Source organism: Phocoena phocoena, chromosome 19 (assembly GCF_963924675.1).
Source record: "Phocoena phocoena chromosome 19, mPhoPho1.1, whole genome shotgun sequence".
NCBI classification, from domain to species: Eukaryota; Metazoa; Chordata; class Mammalia; order Artiodactyla; family Phocoenidae; genus Phocoena; species Phocoena phocoena.
The window spans coordinates 11,958,186-11,978,873 of record NC_089237.1 but is presented as its reverse complement, the minus strand read 5'-3'; the positions used below and the strand labels follow the sequence as shown (position 1 = coordinate 11,978,873).

Genomic DNA, 20,688 nt, shown 5'->3' with positions numbered 1-20,688 from the left:
CCTGCCAAGGGTCTGCGTGCCTGCTGGGCTGGGTCACCCAAGCAGCCCCTCCGTCTGTGGCTGGAAGGGGGTGGGCGTGGCCTGCCTGGGGTGCAGGGACCTGTGGCCAGAGGCTGAGTGGGCACACAGGCACACATGCCCTCCATCCAGCGTGTCCTAGACCACTAAGGATGGGGTGACGTCCAGCCAGGCCACTGCTGCACTTGTGGCATTGAGCGGGTTGCTGAGCCTCCAAGCATCAGTTTCCTCAGGTGCTGCTCAGCACCTGCCTCCTGGGCGGCTGCCCAGTGCTAGCGCTTGCTGCCGCTATCAGTCACCTGGTGGATGCGCTTGACAGGGCACTCAGCCACCAGGCTTCAGCGGGGCTGGACATCTGCATCCTGGCGACCACAGTCATGGCCTTGCTGTGAGCCCTGGGGCATGTCACTCTCCTGTCCCACCTCAGTTTTCCCATGTGAAGTGAGGGTATGGGCTGTGGTGGTTCAAAGGCCTCTCTCCGAAGGGGTGCTGGAGCCCCCTGGCAGCACACTGGGGAATGTCTAATATCTTGCTGCGTTGGTTAAAAATTGACTTAACTTTGCTCCCAGCCCTCTCTAGGTCATTCCTCCCTCCTGTGGGGCTGGAAGGTGGGAATGGGGCCACACCGGGCCCCAGCATCTGGGTCTCCCCTGCCCACAGCCACCCTCCTGCTAGCAGTGGTACCTTGCCCCTGTGTGGGTGGGCCCATGGGACACCCCGCAAGGCCTTTTCATTCCCGCTTTCCCCGCCAACTTAGATTATCTGAAATAGAGGCCCTGCACCTGGAGTCTTTGCCGAGAACACCTTGAAGGTGGGAATGTGGTTAACAGGCTTTGCTGGGGTGGGGGGTGAGGAACTCGGTTGGGGGCACTGGAGACGGAACCCTCACCAGCACAGTGGGCTGCCTGGCTGACCATGAATGGCTGGAGACACCTCTCTCCCCCTCAGACAGTGAGGGTAGAGGAGATGAGGGGAGCATCCTGGTGGAACAGGGGTGCCCAGTCCTCCATCATGTTCTACCCTTGGTGGCGCTCCTATCACTGTCTGCTTTCATTCAGGGCTGACATCTCGGGGGGCGGAGGGTGGATTTTATTACCTTGATCTTACATATGAGGAAATGGTGACCTCTTGTAGGAGACTGGCCTTAATCTGATTTTTAAGCTTATCTGAATTTAGTAAGTACTTCCTGCGCACGTACCCTGAGCACGCTCATGTAAACATGAACAACAGTTCCCTAATGTCATCTAACACCCAGTCCACAGTCCCCTGCTGTCTAAAATAACATATTCCACATGGGTTATGGACTCAGAATAGAAAGGCCAAGTGCGTCGGCTGAGTCTGCTTGATGCGTCCCTTAAGGCTTTCTTAGTCACAGTACCTCCTCCCACATTTCCCCTCCATTTATGATTGAAGACCCGCCGGATACTTGATGTTGGAGTTTCCCAAACTCTGGTTTTCACTGGTTGCATCTTTGTAGTGTTAACAGACTCTTTTGTCGCCTGCATTTCCGTAAACTGAGGTGAGAGATGGATGCTTGATGGGATTCATTGGAGGAAACTTTGGATGTAAAGGGATCGCGCTGGTTGCTGTGTTGAGAATAGGCTGCAGGTTCAGGGTAGAAGCGGGGAGACCTGTCAGGAGGGCTACCTCAAGTGAATCGTGGGAGGAAGAAGCTGGGTGAGGGGGCAGGTAAGGAGTTCGATATGGACTGTGGAATTTAAGTTGCCATTGGATGTCTGAGTGGAGGTGCCAAGAGGGAAGCTGAGTCTAGAGTGGATTTGGGAGGGCCACAGAGGTTGGAGATATAGTTTGGGAGTAATTTGAATATTGGTGTTTTTTTTAAGGTTGATAAAGAAGGGAGGAGGGTGGGACCTGATCCCTGGGCACTGCACTCAGGGAGAGGAGGAGGAAGCAGGACCAGGGACTGAGAGCAGTAGAGAGCAAGGTCAGAGAACGGGCAGGTGGGGGAGGACCTGGGGCTGAAAGCTGCCATAGAGTCCAGGAGGAGGCCGAGGCAGTCAGAGTTCGGCTAGTTGCAGCCCTCAGACTTCTCCCACCCTCTCACCCAGAGCCACAACCACTTTCAACTTTCCTGCTGATTCTTTGGTTTGTACTTCTATGTCTAAATAGCATACATGAACCGTTACTTCTTGGTTTTCCCATTTCATTCCATCCCCCACTCCCACTACACATGTGCTCTTACCATCCGCTATCCTCCCTAGATCTTTCTCTCATAACTTTGGTTCCATCAGTGTTGAGTATTTATATTATGATGTCTATGTATTTAGAGATGAGCCTTGTGGTAAATTGTGGGGGGTTTTTTCTGCCCAACTTTTTGTTTTCTTTGAAGTTATTGCCTTCTTTTTTTCATTTGCTTAGTTGTCTATGTACTAAGTCCTGAACCCTCCACCAGGTCATCTAAGTCTCCTCTCAGTGTGTTCAGTCACTTTGGTCCACTTGAGGACGTCTCTCCTGTACTTTCGCCCTGCTTGAGGCTCCTTCCCCCCAGTGACCCACTCTGCCTGGCACACAGCTGCCATCCTGGGGATGCCCCTCAACTCTCCTAGGTTTGATCAGTGTTTATTGTAGTCCATGTTTTCCTCTTTCTTGGTCTCCACACTCATTTTAGTAGCATGCGTGTGGGGTGACACACACACACACACACACACGTACGTGCTGGGTGGTTCCCATGCATTCTTTTAGGGGAAGTGCCTGAGATTTGGACTGGGGTGGAGGTGGGAAGGGAAGTAGAGATGGGGAAGGGGCAGAGGGCCTGGAGTGTTTGTCTTCCTGAATGGAGGGTGATGCTGTGTGGGTGCTGGGCCCTGCGTTAGAAAGTCAGGTTCCCCCACCATCCCACCTGCAGGACGGCCTGGTCAGAGCCAATGTTTATTGGCTGGATGAGCCCAGCCCCTTCCAGGCCTCCACCTCCACTCCTGACTCCACCGGCCTGCTCCAGTTCCCTTGGGGACAGGGACAGGGTGAAGGAGGACAAGGGCAGAGGGAGTCAGGATGGGGAGGGCTGTCAGGAGGCCCCTAGGTGAGCGGCACACCCGCAGGGCAGTCACCAACCCTGAGCTCAGCTGGCGTGAAGGAGAACTTGTGCCCTCCCTGTGCTAGGCTTCTGGGCATGGAGGGCTGGCAGGGGTGCCCCTGTGGGCAGGGGCTCAAAGGAGCACTAGGGCCTAGGGAGCCTGGGATGAGAAGTGACCTGAAGCCTCAAGGTCAGGGGTCTCAGGTCCTCAAAGGTGCAGCCAGCCACACTGCCTCCCTGCCCTGCAGTCCCCACCGATCATAGTAACATCGCATCCCACCTGGGCCACAGGAGAGCCCAATCTACCTTAACTCACCTCCTGCCCCTCCCTCCCTGCCATATCCGGTGGCACGAGGTGAGGGCCCCCTCAGGAGGGCCCCAGTGCCTGGCAGGTGAGTAATTCTATTTACCTTTCCTGAGAGGCCTCCTGTCCTTTCATTTGCTGCAATTAGCTCAGCTCTGCCTAAGTGGCTCCAGCCCACGTGGCTGGGCAGGGACCGTGGACAACCCCCCCCCCCACCCCGGGTCCCAGCAGTCCCCCCCGCCAGCTCCTAGGAGCAGGGCCGCCTGGCTGGCCCATTTGGCTTGTGCTCTTGGCTTCTGTGGCCCCTTCCTCTTTTGACAGTGCCCCTGCTCCTACCCCCTTCCACGCATACCCCACACCAGGCATCATGGCACCGGACACAAGGGGCGCTCTTGAGGGGTGACTACAGTCCTCGCACTGCTCTTGCACTTGTCTCCACCCTCTGCATCAGATGCACCGCGCCCCGGGGGGCAGCTTGGACTCAGGGCGCACCACCTGGCTCTTCCTGCATGAGTGCCAGCCCTCATTGACTGCCAAGCAGGGTGCCCACCCACCAGGCGATGGGCAGCACCCTCGCACACAGCTGCCCTTCCGCATGCGCTTGGAGCAGCAAGGACTGCAGTGATTCTCTGTGAAGTGGCTATGCTGGGCTGTGCCGCAGTCTTTGGGAAACTGTGCTGCGTCTGCACTTGGACGGTCTCGATTTTGGGGTCCATCTCTCCCCGCTTCAGTCGGCTACATGGGCTGCGGATTGCTGGGGTGGCTAGAGTTGGGATGAAGCAGAGGCCAGTAGAGGATATCCAGTTCTGGATTATCTAGTTCTGGATTATCCAGTGATGCCCTTGCTGGGCCTGAGTCCAGCCCCGGCTTCGGCTCTAGCAGGGAGCCAGGGATATTCATGTGGGGTTGGTAGAAGGACTGTGATGTCGGTGGCTTCCCTCGGCCATTGACGCCCTTCATGCCCCTCTGCGGGCGAATGTTGACACTCCGGGGGTTGAGGGGCCAAGACTGAGTGGGGCCCGTCCACTCTGGCCCGGGGTGGGGGTGAGCCACTCCCCCACCCTGGCGCAAGGGCTGGGGATGGCACGTGCTGGTGGGGCACCACCAGCCACCACTCACACACACCCTCAGGGATTCCAGCTCCAATTCACCTGTATGATGGGGCAACAAGGAGAAGTCTAGAAGGAGCAAGCCAGCACGGGCCATCCATGGCTGCTCCCTTCTCATGGGGAGGCCCTGGGCCCAGCTGGCCCCTCTCCTCCAGCCCAGCTCTCCACCCAGGGTGAGCACAGTGCTCTTTATTGTTGGAGGACACATGTTTTCTCTAACTCAGACACACTGACACACACGGGAACACACGGGCATGCATTCACAGAACAGCTTCCCCGCCACACCCCCTCCCCCACCCCTTGGCACAGAGCAGGTGCCCCTCAGACCACCATACTGGGGAACATGTGGACAGCAGGGTGCTGTCTGGCTCCCACGCTCTTGCCTCTGTTGGGCATCGGTTATGGATTGTCCAGTGATGCCCTCTCTGGGCACCTGAGTCCAGCCACAGCTGAAGTTCCAGGAGGCTTCAGAAGGGGTTCTCAGCCAATCCAGGGAGGCTGCCAGCCAAGTGGGTCTCCGTAGAGGGGTCCTGGCTAGTCCTGTTGCTGCCACCGCCCCTTGAGAGCAGCAGCTTCTCACTGGGGGGGCCACCAGTGGGCCTGGCCGTGTGGCTGCCGACATGGCACTCCTCCTGCAGTGCTTTGCCCTCGCGCCAACGATGCCAGCGCCGCAGCAACTCCGACTGCACCTGGGGTGGGCAGGCGGGTCGGGCCAGTCCCAGGGCCTGCCCGTGCCACCCTCTCAGGATCCCCAAGCCCCTGGCCTTGAAGGGCTATGTGGCGCCCTGGGTGTGGAGCCAGGCAGGCTCTGTCACCACAGAACGCTGGGGTCTGGGAACACCTGGGGACCCCCTCACCCTCAGGTGCACTCCCTGAGGATGGGCTGAGGCTGACCCATCTCAGCAGGCCTGACACCCAGTGTCCTGGAAACTGAGCCCAGTAAGTGCAGGTGGACACGAAGGGCTCACACCCGAGGGGTGGGGCCAAGGTGTCTACACTCCCCCTGACCCCAACCCCAGCGCTGGTTCCAGATCCCCCCCCCCAACCTACCTCCTTGTTGAGGAAACAGTAGAGAACAGCCACCAGCAGGCCCTGGAGAGATGGGGGAGGTCAGGGCTGCACCCAGGCTGGCCTGGGGGTTGGGCGGTTGGTTAAGGGGCGGGCAGGCACCTGGAAGGAGCTGAGGAAGAGGTCGAAGAAGAGCTTGGCGGAGCGCAGGGTGCCCTGGGCATGCTCGTCGGTCACAAAGGCAAACACCACCTCGTGGACCCCCAACAGGGGGATGAGGGTCAGCGTGGACTTGGCCAGCCTGCGGGGGCAGAGACTGAGCCACCAGCCCAGCACCCCCTGGGGCTCTGGTGCCCCCACCCCCACCTACACTCCCTCTGGCCCCCGGGGTTCCGCAAGCCGCCTGGCGCCCTCCCACTCCCAACGCCCACACCCACCGGAATTTGTAGTCAGTATAGCGCATCTGGTGGGCTTGCAGCTTGGCCGCCAGGAGGTGAAGGATGCGGACGAAGATGAAGAAGTTGATCTGTGTGTGTGGGGGACACAGCTCAGGGCAGCTCTTGGCCCCCATCTGTCCCTCCTGGAGGTGGGCCTGGCAGCCAGACAGACCCTGGCTCCTGGGGCCCTGGGGCTGTGGGCACCCAGTCAAGGATGGACAGCCTGGCCCAAGGCCCAGGGCGCCAGCCAGTGTCCTGGGTGAGTGCCAGGCCTCCCTCCCTGTCCACCCAGGCAGGATGCTGTCTGTCTCCTCAGGCTGCTGCAGGCCGATGAGGAAGGAAGGGGCTGGGGGGCCAAGTCCTGGCCCTCCCTGCAGTGCCAGCAGGTGCCTCATTCCTCACCAGGATGGCCAGGAAGACAGGGAAGCGCAGGATCCACCAGAAGCCCATGTTGTCATTGCTGGTCCAGCACCTGCAGGGTGGGGCCTGCTCGTGTCCTGGCAGCCTCGTAGCCCCCCCGCCCCCTGATTCCTTGGGATCTAATTAGTGCCTCAGGAAAAGAAGGGAGATAATTACCAATGACCTCCACCCCCGGGTAACCAGGTTTGCTTAGTGACCCCCACTGCCTCTGGCCGGAGACCCCTGAGCCACTCCCACACTCTGAGCCACATGGCCATTCCCCACGGGGCCAGCCCAGCACCTCCCAGCCAGGAGAGGCGAATCCCCCTGCTGGCCCGCCAGTCAGATACTCACTGGATGTTCTCAAACAGACACTTGACCACCACCCAGGGGGTGACGAACAGCATGGGGGCACCTGTGGGGGAGAACAGCTGTGGTCCCGTGGCCCTGGCCAGCCCGCCGGCCCCCTGCGCACCGGCCCACTCACCCCAGCCGATGCCCAGGTAGAGGGGGAAGCAGCTCCTTTCAGGGATGGTGGCGAAGCTCAGCAGGCTGTGCAAGTACACGCCCTCCACCAGCAGCCAGCAGTAGTTGGCCACGACGCCGTACTGCATGAACACCGCAGCCACCCGGCAGCCGGCCACTGCCTGGCCGCAGGGGCAGCATGAGTGCGGGCCTCCCAGCTGCCTGCCGCCCAGGGCCCGGAGGCCAAGAAGCCGGATCTGGGAGCTCACCCCGTCACTCAGCCAGACGCTCACGCTGAAGTCGTCCCCAATCCTCTGGCTGTAGCGGGTCTTAAGCAGTGTGTCGATGACCAGCACAGAGCTGGCCTTGAGCACGAAGGACGCGAACAGGTTCACGTGGATGTAGTTTCGGGTGCAGTGCAGCTTGCTGTGGGGACAGCGAGTCAGTCCCCGCCCACCCTGCCCGCTGGGGCCCCCCATGAGCAGGGCGGTGGGCATACCTGAGGCCCAGCAGGATGGCCAGGGCCAGGAGCAGGGCCCCCAGGGACAGGGAGTAGCCCACAGTGTACATCACCTGGAAGCTGCTGTACATCTTGGCCACCTCCTTCTGAAAATCGCAGTGGCCAGTCAGGGCTGGAGAGGGCCATCTTGCCCCTCCCCACAAGCCCCCACTGCACCTGCCACGGGCTGACCTGGACCTCAAGCTCTTTGTCGTCCATCTGGCACTGGGAAGCATTTCGCCATGGCTGCCCCTGCGGCCCACGTACCCACTGCCCATCAGGCCCACACCTCTTGAAGACGAGGCGGTGCTGCACTGCGGGGGCAGGCGCTGGTCAGCTCCCCACCCCTGGGCTGAGCCCCCTCTGCCAACCCCCCACATCCCTGCTGTGGTTACCTTTGTGGTGCCAGGGCAGGTACCAGGGGCAGGAGATGTTGGCTGTGGTGTTGGGAGGGGTGTCCGGCCAGCAGGAATATTTGTCAAAGGTTCTATTACAGACCAGCTCTGCAGAGGCGGGGACAGGGTTGCTCCTCAGCAGGGCCTGGCCTGCACAGCCCCCTGTTGTATGCTCTCTGCGCCCCAGGAGGCAGCCTCCCAGATCTCCCTGACCATCCTGCCTGCCCTGGATGCCTCTGTCCAGCCTGATCCTGAGCTCCAGCTCTGCCCAGCCACCTCCCCTCAGATACTCCGCATCTCCACCCAGGGTCTTCCCTCTTCCTAGTGCCCTTCTAGCAGCACTTCCACCTCTGGAGGCTGAACCCCAATTCTGTTGGCATCCTTCTTGGCCCAGCACCGGCCCCCTCCCTCCCCCAAACAATGGCTCGGCCTCCCACGCAGCTCCTCCCGCCCCAGTGTCTCTCTTTGCACCTGAGTGGTCTTCAGAACTTGCCCAGAATGCTGTACCTCAGTCTGCCTGAGCACTCCAGATAATGGCCCATCTCCTTCCCCCTCACCAGCCCTGGTGCCCTCTGCCTGCCCCTCTCGGTCCACCTCCCCCACACACTGTCTGCCTCCTGGGCCACGAGGCTTTGCTCCATGGGAGGAAAGACGGTGTCCAGGCCGCAGGCCTGAGGGGTGCCCAGCAGCAGGGGAGGGGCACGAAACACCCCAGTTCTGGGGCAGTTCTACCATTTCTTAAATGTCCTGGTCTGTGGCCCTGGGCTAGTCACCAGCTTCTCTATGGCTCAATTTCCTCACCTGTAAATGGTGGGTGGGGGTTGGGGGGACTGCACTCGGGCCGAAGGCGGGGCTCACCAGTTGGGGGGGGCAGCAGGCTCAGGTTGTGGAGACACTGGTCGCCATAGAGCTTCCACTTCTCAAACAGGAAGTCCATCACCTGAGCGGAGGGGGCCTGCGGCTGGGGGTACAGATGGATGGACAGAGGGGACAGACTGGCGTCAGCATGAGGGGCAGGCAGGCTGGTGGGACAGGGGGACTGGCAGCAGCGCTCACCTGGCAGGCCAGCAGCAGAAGCAGGAGGAGGTGGGGGCAGCGTGGCAGGATGGGGGGCATGCCTCTGGGCAGCTGCCCCCCACATCTGGCTGGGGTTGCACAGCTGGGGCAGAGGTCCTCGTAGGCGCACTGTCCCCTGGGGGCTGCTGGGTATCAGAGCAGCAGGGTCTGTGCAGGGACACCCAGGAGTGAAGAGGCCCAGCTGGTCTCCGTTGTGATCAGCAGGGTGTCCTGCTCCCCTAAAACCATCCCTCTGAGTCTCCGAATCCTACTAATGAAGTGGGAGCTGGGAGGGAGGGGATGCCAGAAATGGTCACTCTGCCAGTGGCAGGTTGGGGGTCTGGCCCTGCACCTGGGGGTTCTGCCCAGGGTCCTGGGGGCTGCTCCATCTCACAGACCGTGGCTGTCTGTGTGGCGGCTCTGACAGTCCCAGAGCCCCTCTCCTACATGTTGGTTAAGCGGCCCCAGTCCTGCCTGGTCCCAAAGATGTCAGAGGAGGGAGCAGCCTCCCTAGCTGCCCAACTCCTCCCTTCGGCTCTCGCTATTTTTCCCACCTATTCTTAGCTCCTGGGAAAGTCAGCATGGCAGGCTGGGGCAGGGTACCAGGACCATCCATCACTTGGTCCCCAGGGGCATGGTTATCAAGGTGACCCTGGGCCAGCTCCCAGACTTGGCAGGGGCCAGGAGTGCCAAGCATATGCTTAGGGTGGTCCCTGTCACACCCATGCCCCCTGGCCCAGGACTGGGGTGTCTAGGTGCTCCCTTGGGCCACGCCCAGGACTCCGGCCGGGCTTCCTGGGTCCCATGGGCCATAGCACACAGGCAGCTGCAGCGCATTCCTTTGAGATGAGCGCTGCCAGCTGCCGGGGGCTCAGACACAGGACCCCTGCCCTCGTGGTGCCTGCAGGGGGGACCTGAGGTGCCTGGTCCTGTCCGGAGCCTGCACTGGGGGCATCAGCAGCCCCGTAAGTCATCGTGTCACTGCTTCCAGAGTCCGTCTTCTGATCCACTGAATCCCACAAGGGCAGTAGGAAGGGGCTTCCTTTGGGGCCTAGGGGTGGGGCCCCTAGGAACTACTCATGCAAGCCCCCTTAGGGCTGTGGATGGCATCCTGCCACAGAGTGAGCATGTGATGGACCGATGGAGGGACAGATGGACGAAACTGGCTGGCTGGAAGGCAGTGCTTGGGAGAAGCCAGGGAGAAGGTGGGGAGGAGGGATGCAGGCTGTGACTGAAGGTGGAGGGTTGCTGGACAACCCTGGATCTCAGCCTCCTCCCATCAGAGTCCAGATGGGCCCTCATGGGGCCAACTCACGTGGGCTCCTCTGTGATCCACTCCTCACCCCTAACGGGACCCTGAGATGCCACCGCATGGGGTGGGCACCTGGACCATAGCCTGCTGTGGGGCTCCTCACCCTGGCCCTTGGGCCACAGTGCAGGTCAGGCCTGGTGAGGCAGGGCCCAGTAGTGGCTGGTCCCCAGGCCCTGGTCCAGGTGGAGGAGCCAGAGCGGCGGGCCTTCTCAGGGGAGTAGCCCCCAGGCGGGTGGAGGACAAGGGGCAGTTCAGGTGCCCCCAGCCCGAGGGGCCTTATCTCCTGATTCTTATCAAACAGCCCGGTCTTCTGCCCTGCCCTTGCCCACCGAGGCCACGGAGCCAGGTGGGTGAGGACCACTGTGACCAGCTGCTGGAGGAGGGGAGGTGGCTGGGAAGGCTCAGGGAGACAAGGGCAGCCTGGATGGCTAGAGGCTCTGGGGGCAGGGCAAGGGGAGAGTGACAAGGGATGGCTGGGGTGGAGTAGACAGTGGAGATGCAGGCAGGGAACATGGGGAGGAAGGATACTGCCCCCTGCCCAGGGGCCCTGCAGCCGGTGGTGAAGGGAGGATGAAGCTGCGGGGATAGTCCAGTGAGGAGCTCCAAGGCAAAGTGTCAGCCCCTCAGAGTCCAGCTGGGGTGTGGTGGCCAGGCTGTGCCTCAACTTTCCCATCTGAAAAGTGGGAGTTCACCTTGCTCACCTCCTAGGGCTGGTAGGAGAACCCAAGGTAGGCGGGGCCACACCCAAGCAGCCTGCCTTCCAGCTAGGGGTCAGTTAGTCTGGGAACCACAGAGAGAAGCTGAGCCCCGGGGTAGAGGGGAGAGAGGGATGGGCTGCCCTGGGGCCCCTCCTTCACTGCCCCTCCAATGGCAGCCAGAGCAGAGGAGTAGGGAGGCCTTTCCATAACCCCTGCTCCCATCCCTGGTCTGGTATGTGGGGTTGGGAATCCTTGAAGATTCACCCCACACAGTTCAGCACCTACAGATCACAAGCTGGTACCCCAGCTCAGAGCACCGGTGGCCCCACATCCCTAGGGATCAGGGCCTCAGCACCCCCCAAGCAATACAAGAGGGTGAACCTCTCACTAAGTCTCTGACAGAAACACAAGGGGCAGAAGTGGATGAGGCTCCCATGCCTGTCAGGGGAGTACGGGCAAGACATCTAGACACTTCTCTGAATGAGGACTGGGCAGAGCGTGGGGCTGTGGAACGACTTGCAGCTGTGCAAGGCTGAGGTTCTAAGGTCCCTGCCCTGAGCACCCAGGTGTGAGGCTGCCGCCACAGGAGCGGGGGACGTTGCAAGGCCCAGTTCTGGTCCTGGGACCAAGGGTAAATAATTCAACTTCTCAGAGCCTCGGTTTCCCTACTGGAAAAGTCCCTGCCTCCTCAACACCATGGAGGACAATGAGATGTGCCACTTGAAGGGAAGGACAGATTATCACGTGCAGGCCCCCTCCCTTCCGTGGGGGACACTGCAACCCCAGAGGCAGCCTGCCAGCCCCAGGGATAAATAGCTGTTGAATGTGTGAGGGCTGAGGCTGGGGTGCGGAGGTGCCGCTCCAAGCCTCCCATTGGCCTTGGCGTCAGCGCTGCCGTTTTCCACCTTATTACCCTCCCCGGCACGGCCCGGGAGCCGGGGGAGGCGGGGGACTACGGGCCAGGGACCAAGCCTTCTCCCTTCATGGACCTGGAGGCTTCGCTCCCTCTCTGGCCCTGGACTGCACCTGCCCAGCCCAGATAGCTCAGAGACTCTTGGCGGAGTGGGAAGGAGGGCCAGCTTTCCCCCGGCCCCAGCCCACCCCCTCCTCTCTTTCCCAGCCCCCTCTCTCCACCACGGGCTGGCTGGCTGGTGTTCTGCCTCCCTGCCTGGCAGAACACACCACTCCTGGGTGCTCAAAGCTCAGTTGTTTTCTCCAGTTTCCCCTGGGGATGCCCCAGGACTCCCAGACCTGCAGCTGGGGGAGGGGCCCCCAGGATGGGTGGATCTCCATGGAGGAGAGTGGGGCGCTGGTCACCCCAGCTCCTCCCAGGATCTGAATAGGTGTGGTTGTGGCCTGCCAGCCTCTGATGGGTATGGGGGTGGGGGGTGTTTGTGAAAGCAGAGCAAGTAGCGGAAGGTCATGGCCCCAGGGCGGGATCAGGGGCCACAGGTTGTTGACAAAGCCTGATTCCTGCGTCCTCCTCCCACTCTGCGGGGGCAGGGCGGGCCTGGATGTGGGCCAGGGTGCTACTCCCCCACCAACCCTCATCCCCCAGCACAGAAGGGCCGAAAACAGCCCGGACAGGTCCTCGGAGGATGCGGGCTCCCAGACCTCAGGAGTCAGTCCGTTTCTGGTGGGGGCAGAAATCCTGCGGCCCAGAAGTGTGAGTGGGGGCCGCCGGAGACGAAGGAGCAGGCAGGGCAGTGACCTGCCCTCCCTGCGGATCAAAGTGACAAGTGTAGGCTCCGCGGATGACGCCCCTCGGCCCCTCCGGGGAAACCCGGGTAACCAAGATACTGCTGGGGAGCTTTGGGAAGCAGGGGCCCGCTGGAGGGAAGCAGGGCTGCCCCCCGCGCCTCTGGGGGTGTCTCCGAGGTTCTGTGTATGCGCGGGAAGGGGGGGGCGGGGAAGCGGGGGTGCTGGAGGGAGGAGTCGGGAGCGGAGAGGGGCAGCAGGACAGCGCGCCTGGCGCTCACAGACACCCCACCCTTTTCCCCCCGAGACGCGCTCCCCAGGGAGGAGAGGCAGGGGGAAGCGCTGAGACTCCCAACCTTCTCGATAGTGCGGAACCAGGTTGACCGTCCGAGCTGGAAGGGCGCATCCTGGGGTTGGGAACGGGGTGTCCGACGGCGATGAGGACGGCGACACCCGGGGCCCGAGACCGCCCACCTAAGATAGGGGTCCACGCCGGCCAGTCCCGCGCTCCCGCCTTCGGCCCCCGGCCGGGAACGTGTCCTCGAGCCTGGCCCAGGTGCTCACCGCGCGCCGCTCCGGCCGCTTCGCGATCCCCGTAGTCCTCCGCGCGCACGGGTTAGGGGCCGGCCGCCGCTCGTCTCCACGGCGCTGCCAGATCAGGGTCGGCGCCGGCTCCGCGCCCGCGCCCCGCGCCCCGCGCCAGCCTCTAGCAAACTTTCCGGCGGCTACGCTCCGCGGCGGCGGAGGGAGAGGAGGAGGGGGCGGGGGCGGGGCGGGAGCGGCCCGAGGGTCCCCGCCCGCGCCTCCGCCCTCCTGCCGCGCCTCGGGGAGCGACTGCGGGCCCGGGAGCCCCTGCCCGCAGACCCCTCCCCGCGCGCCCGTGCCCGACTCTTGCCTTGCGGACTCCTACCCCGCGGGGCCCTCCCCGCGGACCCCGCCCCGCAGAACTCCCAACCCAGAGCTCACTCGGCAGACCCCCGCCCGGGCGAACCGGGCCGGCAGACGGCAGCTCCCCGCGGGGACAGCAGCGGTGGATGGACAGGTGCGGTGTGTGGCGGGCGCGCGGCCGGGCGTGGGGGCTGTGACTCCACGCCCCTTCCTCTCGTCTCCTCCGGGCCCTCACAGCTTCTTTCCCGGGTACTGATTGTCGGAAGGACTGACCCCTCACTTACCCCGCACCGTGGCTCCTAGGCGACCCTCCCACCGCGCCGGAATGGAGTGGGGGGCCAAGGCGGGGAAGGGCGGCCCCGGGGGTGCCTCTTTAAGCCCGAGGGTCCCGCGCCATCTCCCTTAAGCACCCTCCAGCACCGTTCATCCAACAGCACAACCCCTCCCTCCGGGACCCACCCCCCCCATCTCCACACACCCCAGCAGTCAGCCCCCAGTGACCGCAGGGTCACCAAACCTCATGCACACTTTGGGGCCTCATCTTTCCTGGCCTTTCAGTATCTGGGGACATGGATGGTCATGCCCTCCTTCTGGAAAGTTCTCCCATGGCTCTGGTTTCCAGGCTGGCGTTCCCACCTCCTTCTCTCTGCATTCCCCTCCACTTTCGCTTGGACAGTTCCTAATGTTCCCACTGCCAGATGCCCAGGACCCCACCAGGACCCCTCTCCCCTGACCCTTTCCCATCTCCTGAATGTACTTCCTCTGCCCACCCACCTGCTGGACTCCTGGCAGGGATCTTGAGGTCTCCAGTGCATCACCAAATCCTGATTCTCCCTCTCGCATTTCTCTGGAATCTGTCTGGGCTACCTCTCCACTGTCAACCACTGTCTGGCCACCATCACCCTGGGATGCCCTCCCTGGCCCTCTGGGTCAGCTCTTTTGTTAGATGCTGTCCTTTGTGTTTGGGGCCCTTCTCCCTACTGCTGTTTTGGGGGACATTGGAACCCGTGGTTCTCCCCTACCCATGGCTCCCCCCTCCCTCCAGCCCCCAGAGCAGAGCTGAAGCTGGTTCCAGCACCCTGTGACATACCCACAGGTAGCTGGTGCTTGGTAACCTGCCCTGCCACTGTCTGAAGGCTCAGGAGGAGGGGCATTTCTGGGGGTGCCCTCCAGACCCCCATTCTTACCAGCCCACCTGGAACCCTGTCCCCAGAGCAGCCTGTTTTGGTTCAGGCAGTCGCCAGAAGACAAAGGTCAGAAGCAAAGGTCAGAAAGTCTGGGCTGCTCGCATAGGGCCGAACGCGCGGTGCTGGATGCAGGTGCTGGGGGAGGGGAGCTTTCCGAGATCCTCTCCCCGCTTCCCTTGCACCCCTCTTCCAGCTCTCCTCCCACTTCTCTTGGGGCAGGGCACCCTTACGGGCAACAGAGATCTGTGTAGGTGCCCCCTACTCTCCCTACAGCTGTGATCTTGGGATCTTGTTTGTGATCTGGGGGGGCTCCTGCCTGTGAGCAGGGTCCCTGGCGCCACGCTGGGTGGCTGTGAGGCTCAGGGGAGAAGCTACAGGTTCTTCCCAGAGGTGGGATAAATCTGAGGAGCTGGGAAGGTCATCCCTGCTGTGTGACCTTCAGAGAGGCCCTTCCCTCTCTGGAACTTATTTTCCTGAGGAAATTCTGGTTGGGTGGAGGCCCAGCAGTCTGGGGGAGGGGCTGGGTGGCCCGAGTTGGGTTCTGGCAGGAAGAGATGTGAAAGAATAAATGTAGAGTTTATTCATAAATGTATGAAATGGGGGGGGCGTACTTGAAACGTGTGGACACAGTGGGGAGCAGAAGGGGGAGGGAGAGGGAAGAGATGGAGGAGGGGGTGCCTTCCTGGGTTGGGCCACCTTTATTTACATAACTGAATTCATAAGACATAAATAGAGCAGAAACTGGGAATGAAGGGGCTGGGCCTTCCCACGGAGCATTGGAGGTCTGGGAAGTGAGGAAGGGGTCTGTCCATCACTGAGTCCCTGAGGGTCCCGATGGGGGTGGCACCCTGGAGGTGTGCTGGCTCCTGTGTGCCAGGGCAGGCCGGGGTTGGGGGCTGCCCTCCACAGCCCCAGGAGTGCTGTTCCGTGTGTCTGCGCTGTGGGCTCTGAAGAGTACACCAGCAGAGCTCAATTCAGGCATCTGGCTGAGTGTCATGAACTGGTACTGCGCACAGAGCCTGGCAGGGAGAACCAGACACCCCAGCATCGAGTTCTGGGCGGGAGATGTTGATAAGTGGCCAAGAAAGTGGTGGCCAGATTGGGTGGTGCTGGGCAGAAACCCAGGGCAGAGGGACCCCCCCAGCGCATCAGGACCCAGAAAATGTGGAGCTGCAGGAAAGGATTCAGGGGGAAAAGAGATGGTGCCCCCAGACAGAGCTGCTGTTAATGTCGCAGGGTGGTTCCTTTCAGGTCTCTTTACTGTTGCTTTTTTAAAATTAATTAATTGTTTTTGGCTGCGTTGGGTCTTCGTTGCTGCGTGCGGGCTTTCTCGAGTTGCGGTGAGCAGGGGCTACTCTTCGTTACGGTGCATGGGCTTCTTATTGCAGTGGCTTCTCTTGTTGCGGAGCACGGGCTCTAGGTGCGAGGGCTTCAGTAGTTGTGGCACGCGAGCTCAGTAGTTGTGGCGCATGGGCTTATTTGCTCCGCGGCATGTGGGATCTTCCCGGACCAGGGCTCGAACCCGTGTTCCCTGCACTGGCAGGCAGATTCTTTTTTTTTTTTTAATTTTTTTATTTATTCATTTATTTAGTTTTTGGCTGCATTGGGTCTTCGCTGCTGCACACAGGTTTTCTCTAGTTGCTGAGAGCTGGGGCTGCTCTTTGTTGCGGTGCACGGGCTTCTCATTGTGGTGGCTTCCCTTGTTGCGGAGCACGGGCTCTAGGCGCGTGGGCTTCAGTAGTTGTGGCTCGCGGGCTCTAGAGAGCAGGCTCAGTAGTTGTGGCACACAGGCTTAGTTGCTCCGCAGCATGTGGGATCTTCCTGGACCAGGGCTTGAACCTGTGTATCCTGCGTTCGCAGGCGGATTCTTAACCACTGCGCCACCAGGGAAGTCCCCTACTGTTGCTTTTGATAGAGTTTTGTGTCCAGCTTTCCCAGCATAGCTGGTAACATAAGCATTTCCCCATCTTAATAAGAGATCTTCTCAACACCATGGTACCTGGGCACTTAGTATTCTATTGTGTAGATATGTCAGACTTTACTCAACCATTCACAAGCTATAGGAATCAGAAAAGGGAACAACCCAAAGCCCCAGCGAATGGGCACTAAGCTGCATCCTGGTGCCTCGCTCAGACATTCTTGAGAGACAGAACCAATGGAAAAGAGGACACTGGATGAAACAGAGCTAATGCAGAGACCAGCTAATGAAAGAGTCCTTGTGAAATTTAAAAAAAGAATCTAAAAACTTAAAAATTTAATAGAAGGATTGAAAGAATGAGTTGCGGAAATCTCACAGAAGAAAGAACAAAAATCTGAGAGACAGAAACTAGGAAAGCGAAGATAAGAGATGGTGGAGGATCTGTGCAGAAAGCCTAGCACTTGAGGGGCAGAGTTTCCAAAATGAGATCAGAGGAGGAGGAGACAACTGTGAACAAATAATACAGAGCTCTTCCCAGAACCTCTGTAGTGGAAAAGCCGCCAAGCGGCCAGCACAGTAAAAACAGCAAACCAGCTAACGGATTCAAAAACTCCACCACGTTGCATCATCATGAAGTTTCAAAGTCATCAGAATAAAGAGAAGATATTGAAAATTTCTAGAGTGTGAACGTAGGTCTCCTGGAGAGGGCCCTGCTCAGTGTGGCATAAGACCTGTCGCCAGCAGCCAAGCGAGCCGCATTCCCAGGGACAGGACTTCTCACCTCACATCCTCTCTCCAGGCCCACCATCCTCCAGGTCGTGCTGCAGGTGCTAGGGCAGAATAGGACATTTCCAGACACCAGAGGACTCTTACTTCCCACGCAGCTCTTCTTAAGAAGCTCCGAGGTTGAGCCACCCATCACGGAGCGGGGTGCCATGCCAGTCAAGAAGATACTGGATTTTGAAGGCTTAGTACAAAAACAGAACGTAAAGTATCATGAATTGTGTGTGCTGGTCACATGTTGAAGGGATCCTCTTCCTGACAAATTGGTTTAAATAAAAGGTATTACTAAAGTTAATTTCACCTGTTCCTTTTTAAAAAATTTTTATTTATTTTGTTTATTTATTTTTGGCTGCATTGGGTCTTCATTGCTGTGCGTGGGCTTTCTCTAGTTGCCGTGAGCAGGGGCTACTCTTTGTTGCGGTGCGCGGGCTTCTCACTGCGGTGGCTTCTCTTGTTGTGGAGCACGGGCTCTAGGCACGTGGGCTTCAGTAGTTGTGGCACATGGGCTCAGTAGTTGTGGCTCGCGGGCTCTAGAGCGCAGCCTCAGTAGTCGTGGAGCCTGAGCTTAGTTGCTCCACGGCATGTGGAATCTTCCCGGGCCAGGGCTTAAACTCGTGTCCCCTGCATTGGCAGGTGGATTCTCAATCACGGTGCCACCAGAGAAGTCCCCCCTTTCCTTTTTTTTTTTTTTTTAAATTTATTTATTTTATTTATTTATTTTTGGCTGCGTTGGGTCTTTGTTGCTGTGCGCGGGCTTTCTCTAGTTGTGGCAAGCAGGGGCTACTCTTCATTGCGGTGCATGGGCTTCTCAATGCGGCAGCTTCTCTTGTTGTGGAGCACGGGCTCTAGGCACGCGGGCTTCAGTAGTTGTGGCACGTGGGCTCAGTAGTTGTGGCTCACGGGCTCTAGAGCACAGGCTCAGTAGTTGTGGCACACGGGCTTAGTTGCTCCGTGGCATGTGGGATCTTCCCAGACCAGGGCTCGAACCCATATCCTCTACATTGGTAGGCGGATTCTTAACCACTGCACCACCAGGGAAGCCCCCCCTTTCCTTTTTAAATGCGGATACAAAATATTTGAAATGACTCTTTGGTTCACACTTGTGCTGCGTAATATTTCTGTTGGGCGGCGCCCTTTAAAAATGCCAAGAGACTGTATAAATAAGGAAATGTAATAACAGCCCCCACCCCCCTCCCCCGGGCTGCCCACCGACCCTTCCACCAACAAAATGTACCCAATTGCGGTGTGAATGCAGATCGTTATGCCTCTGGATTGAAGGGGGGCGGAAGGGGTCAGAAGCAGGTGGGAGGGCCCGTCTCTGGTTGGGGTGCCAGGAAGTCGGGATAATGCTGAACAGTGCAAATCAAGACCGATTCAAACATCGATTGAGCCCCTGCAATGTGACAGGCACTGTTCTGGGTGCTGGGAGACAGAGGGCAGCTGACATCTTAGCAGAAGGAGGCAGACGATACACAACCCAACAGATCGGTGTATTCCTACTGCAACGTGAGGTTCTGTTGAGGGCTGTGAAGAAAATACAGCAGGTGAGGAGATAGAGTGAAGAATGTGGCTACTGTAGAGAGTTTCTTCTTAAAGTCCCGGATGTTCCGAGACCTTTTCCAACCCTCCCCGCAGAACTCCCACTGCCCTGAATTGGGTGTTTCTCTCTCAGTTTTTCATACTTCTGTTAAACGAATATAGGAATGATTCATGATATCCATGGCATGTTCTTTTTTTTCCTTTTTTTATTGAAGTATAGTTGATTTACGATTCCGCGGCATGTTCTTAAAGCACCGGGTCTGATATATCTGCTTTCGGGCTGCGTTTATGCTGACCCAGGTGGCTCTGGTTTGTTTATTTAAAAAGAAATTTTTTTTTGAAGTATAGTTGGTTTATAGTGTTGTGCTAGTTTCAGGTGTACAGCAAAGCGATTCAGGTATATCTATACCTGTATTCTTTTTCAGATTCCTTTCCATTGTAAGTTATTACAAGATACTGAATATAGCTCCCTGTGCTATACAGTAGGTACTCGTTGTTTATCTTTTATATATCGTGTCTTTTCTTTATGTAGTACTGTTGATCCCAAACTCCTAAATTTATCCCTTACCACCCTGATTCCTTGATTATTTAACTGCATGATATTCCAGCGTCCAGGGAAAACCCACCTGCTTTGTTCAGGTTTCTGTTGGAGGACATTTGGCTTTCTTCCTCCCTGTCCCTCTTTGACCTTTTTTTTTTTTTTTTTTTTTTTGCGGTACGCGGGCCTCTCACTGCTGTGGCCTCTCCCGTTGTGGAGCACAGGCTCCGGACGCGCATTCTCAGCGGCCGTGGCCCATGGGCCCAGCCACTCCGCGGCACGCGGGATCCTCCCGGACCGGGGCATTGGCAGGCAGACTCTCAACCACTGCGCCACCAGGGAAGCCCCTCCCTGTTCCTCTTTTCCTTTCTTTTTTTGACCATGACAATAGAGCTGCAAGGAACGTTTCGGGACAAGCCTTTGGTGCATGCAGGGGGCAGGGTCTCTCCCGGGGAGGGGTGCTGTGAACTGCTGTGCTATCAGGGGGTGCACATCTTCGCATCTTCAGCCTCACTAGATATTGACCAATTGTTTTTGGAAATGATGAGCCCATTCACGGTCCCACCAGCAGGGTTTAAGAGTTCCCGTACATACACTCACTAACACCATATTTTATTTTCAAATGCACACATGTATTAATTTCATAGCATGTGTTAAAAGTCAGGTTTATTGAGACATGATATACTCTTGAAAAATGTACAATTGAATGAGTTTTGACAAATATATAGTCATGTAACCACCACAGACAAGATGTAGAACATTTTTGTTGCCCCCACATTCCCTCAGGACCCCCTGTAGTCTGTCCTCCCCCCGCAGGCCCCTGGCCATCACCCACCTGATTTCTCTGCCTATAGATCTGCCTTTCCAAGAATACATATAAATGGATCATGTAGCCTTTTGTACCTGGCTCCTCACTTACTGCCAAGCTTCTGAGATCCATCCATGCTGCAGCCTCTAATAATGCTTACTTCTGTTTATTGCTGAGTCCTACTCCACCGGATGGGTGGCCCGAGGTTTGGTGATTCGTCCAGTTGGTGGACATTTGGGCTGTTCCCCGCTTTTGGCATAGTGAACTCTTCTGCTCTGAACGGTTGTGTGCAGATCTTTGTGTGGACACGTGTTTTCCTTTCTCCTGAGGAAACACCTCGGAGTGGGACTGTGGTTCCCAGGCCCTTGACTAACTTTATAAGAAACCGCCAAGCTCTTGTTCTGAGCAGCTGCACCGTCCTGCGTCCCCCCTCCCCGCCTCGACCCCTCGGCTCTCTCGGGATCTTCAGGATTTTTGGTTGTTGATTCTGATTTTTTAGCCATTCCACTACATATATAGTGGTATCTCATTGTGGTTTTGGTTTGCATTTCCCCCAAAACTAATGATGGTCAACATCTCTTCATGTGATTCTTTG

At 58.5% G+C, this 20,688-nt stretch overlaps 1 protein-coding gene across 1 annotated transcript; it reads right to left on the bottom strand.

Moving 5' to 3' along the window:
• Positions 1–4,643: 4,643 nt before the first annotated feature.
• Positions 4,644–8,820, bottom strand: GCGR (glucagon receptor). Its single transcript, XM_065897003.1, has 13 exons — positions 8,725–8,820; positions 8,527–8,629; positions 7,669–7,776; positions 7,466–7,587; positions 7,274–7,380; positions 7,044–7,200; positions 6,797–6,956; positions 6,664–6,724; positions 6,313–6,382; positions 5,911–5,999; positions 5,636–5,774; positions 5,516–5,557; positions 4,644–5,154 (listed from the first exon to the last, which is right to left on the bottom strand). The coding sequence occupies exons 1-13, from the start codon at positions 8,782–8,784 to the stop codon at positions 4,933–4,935; spliced, it is 1,440 nt and encodes a 479-aa protein (XP_065753075.1). The 5' UTR covers positions 8,785–8,820; the 3' UTR covers positions 4,644–4,932.
• Between the last annotated feature and the right edge of the window lie 11,868 nt (positions 8,821–20,688).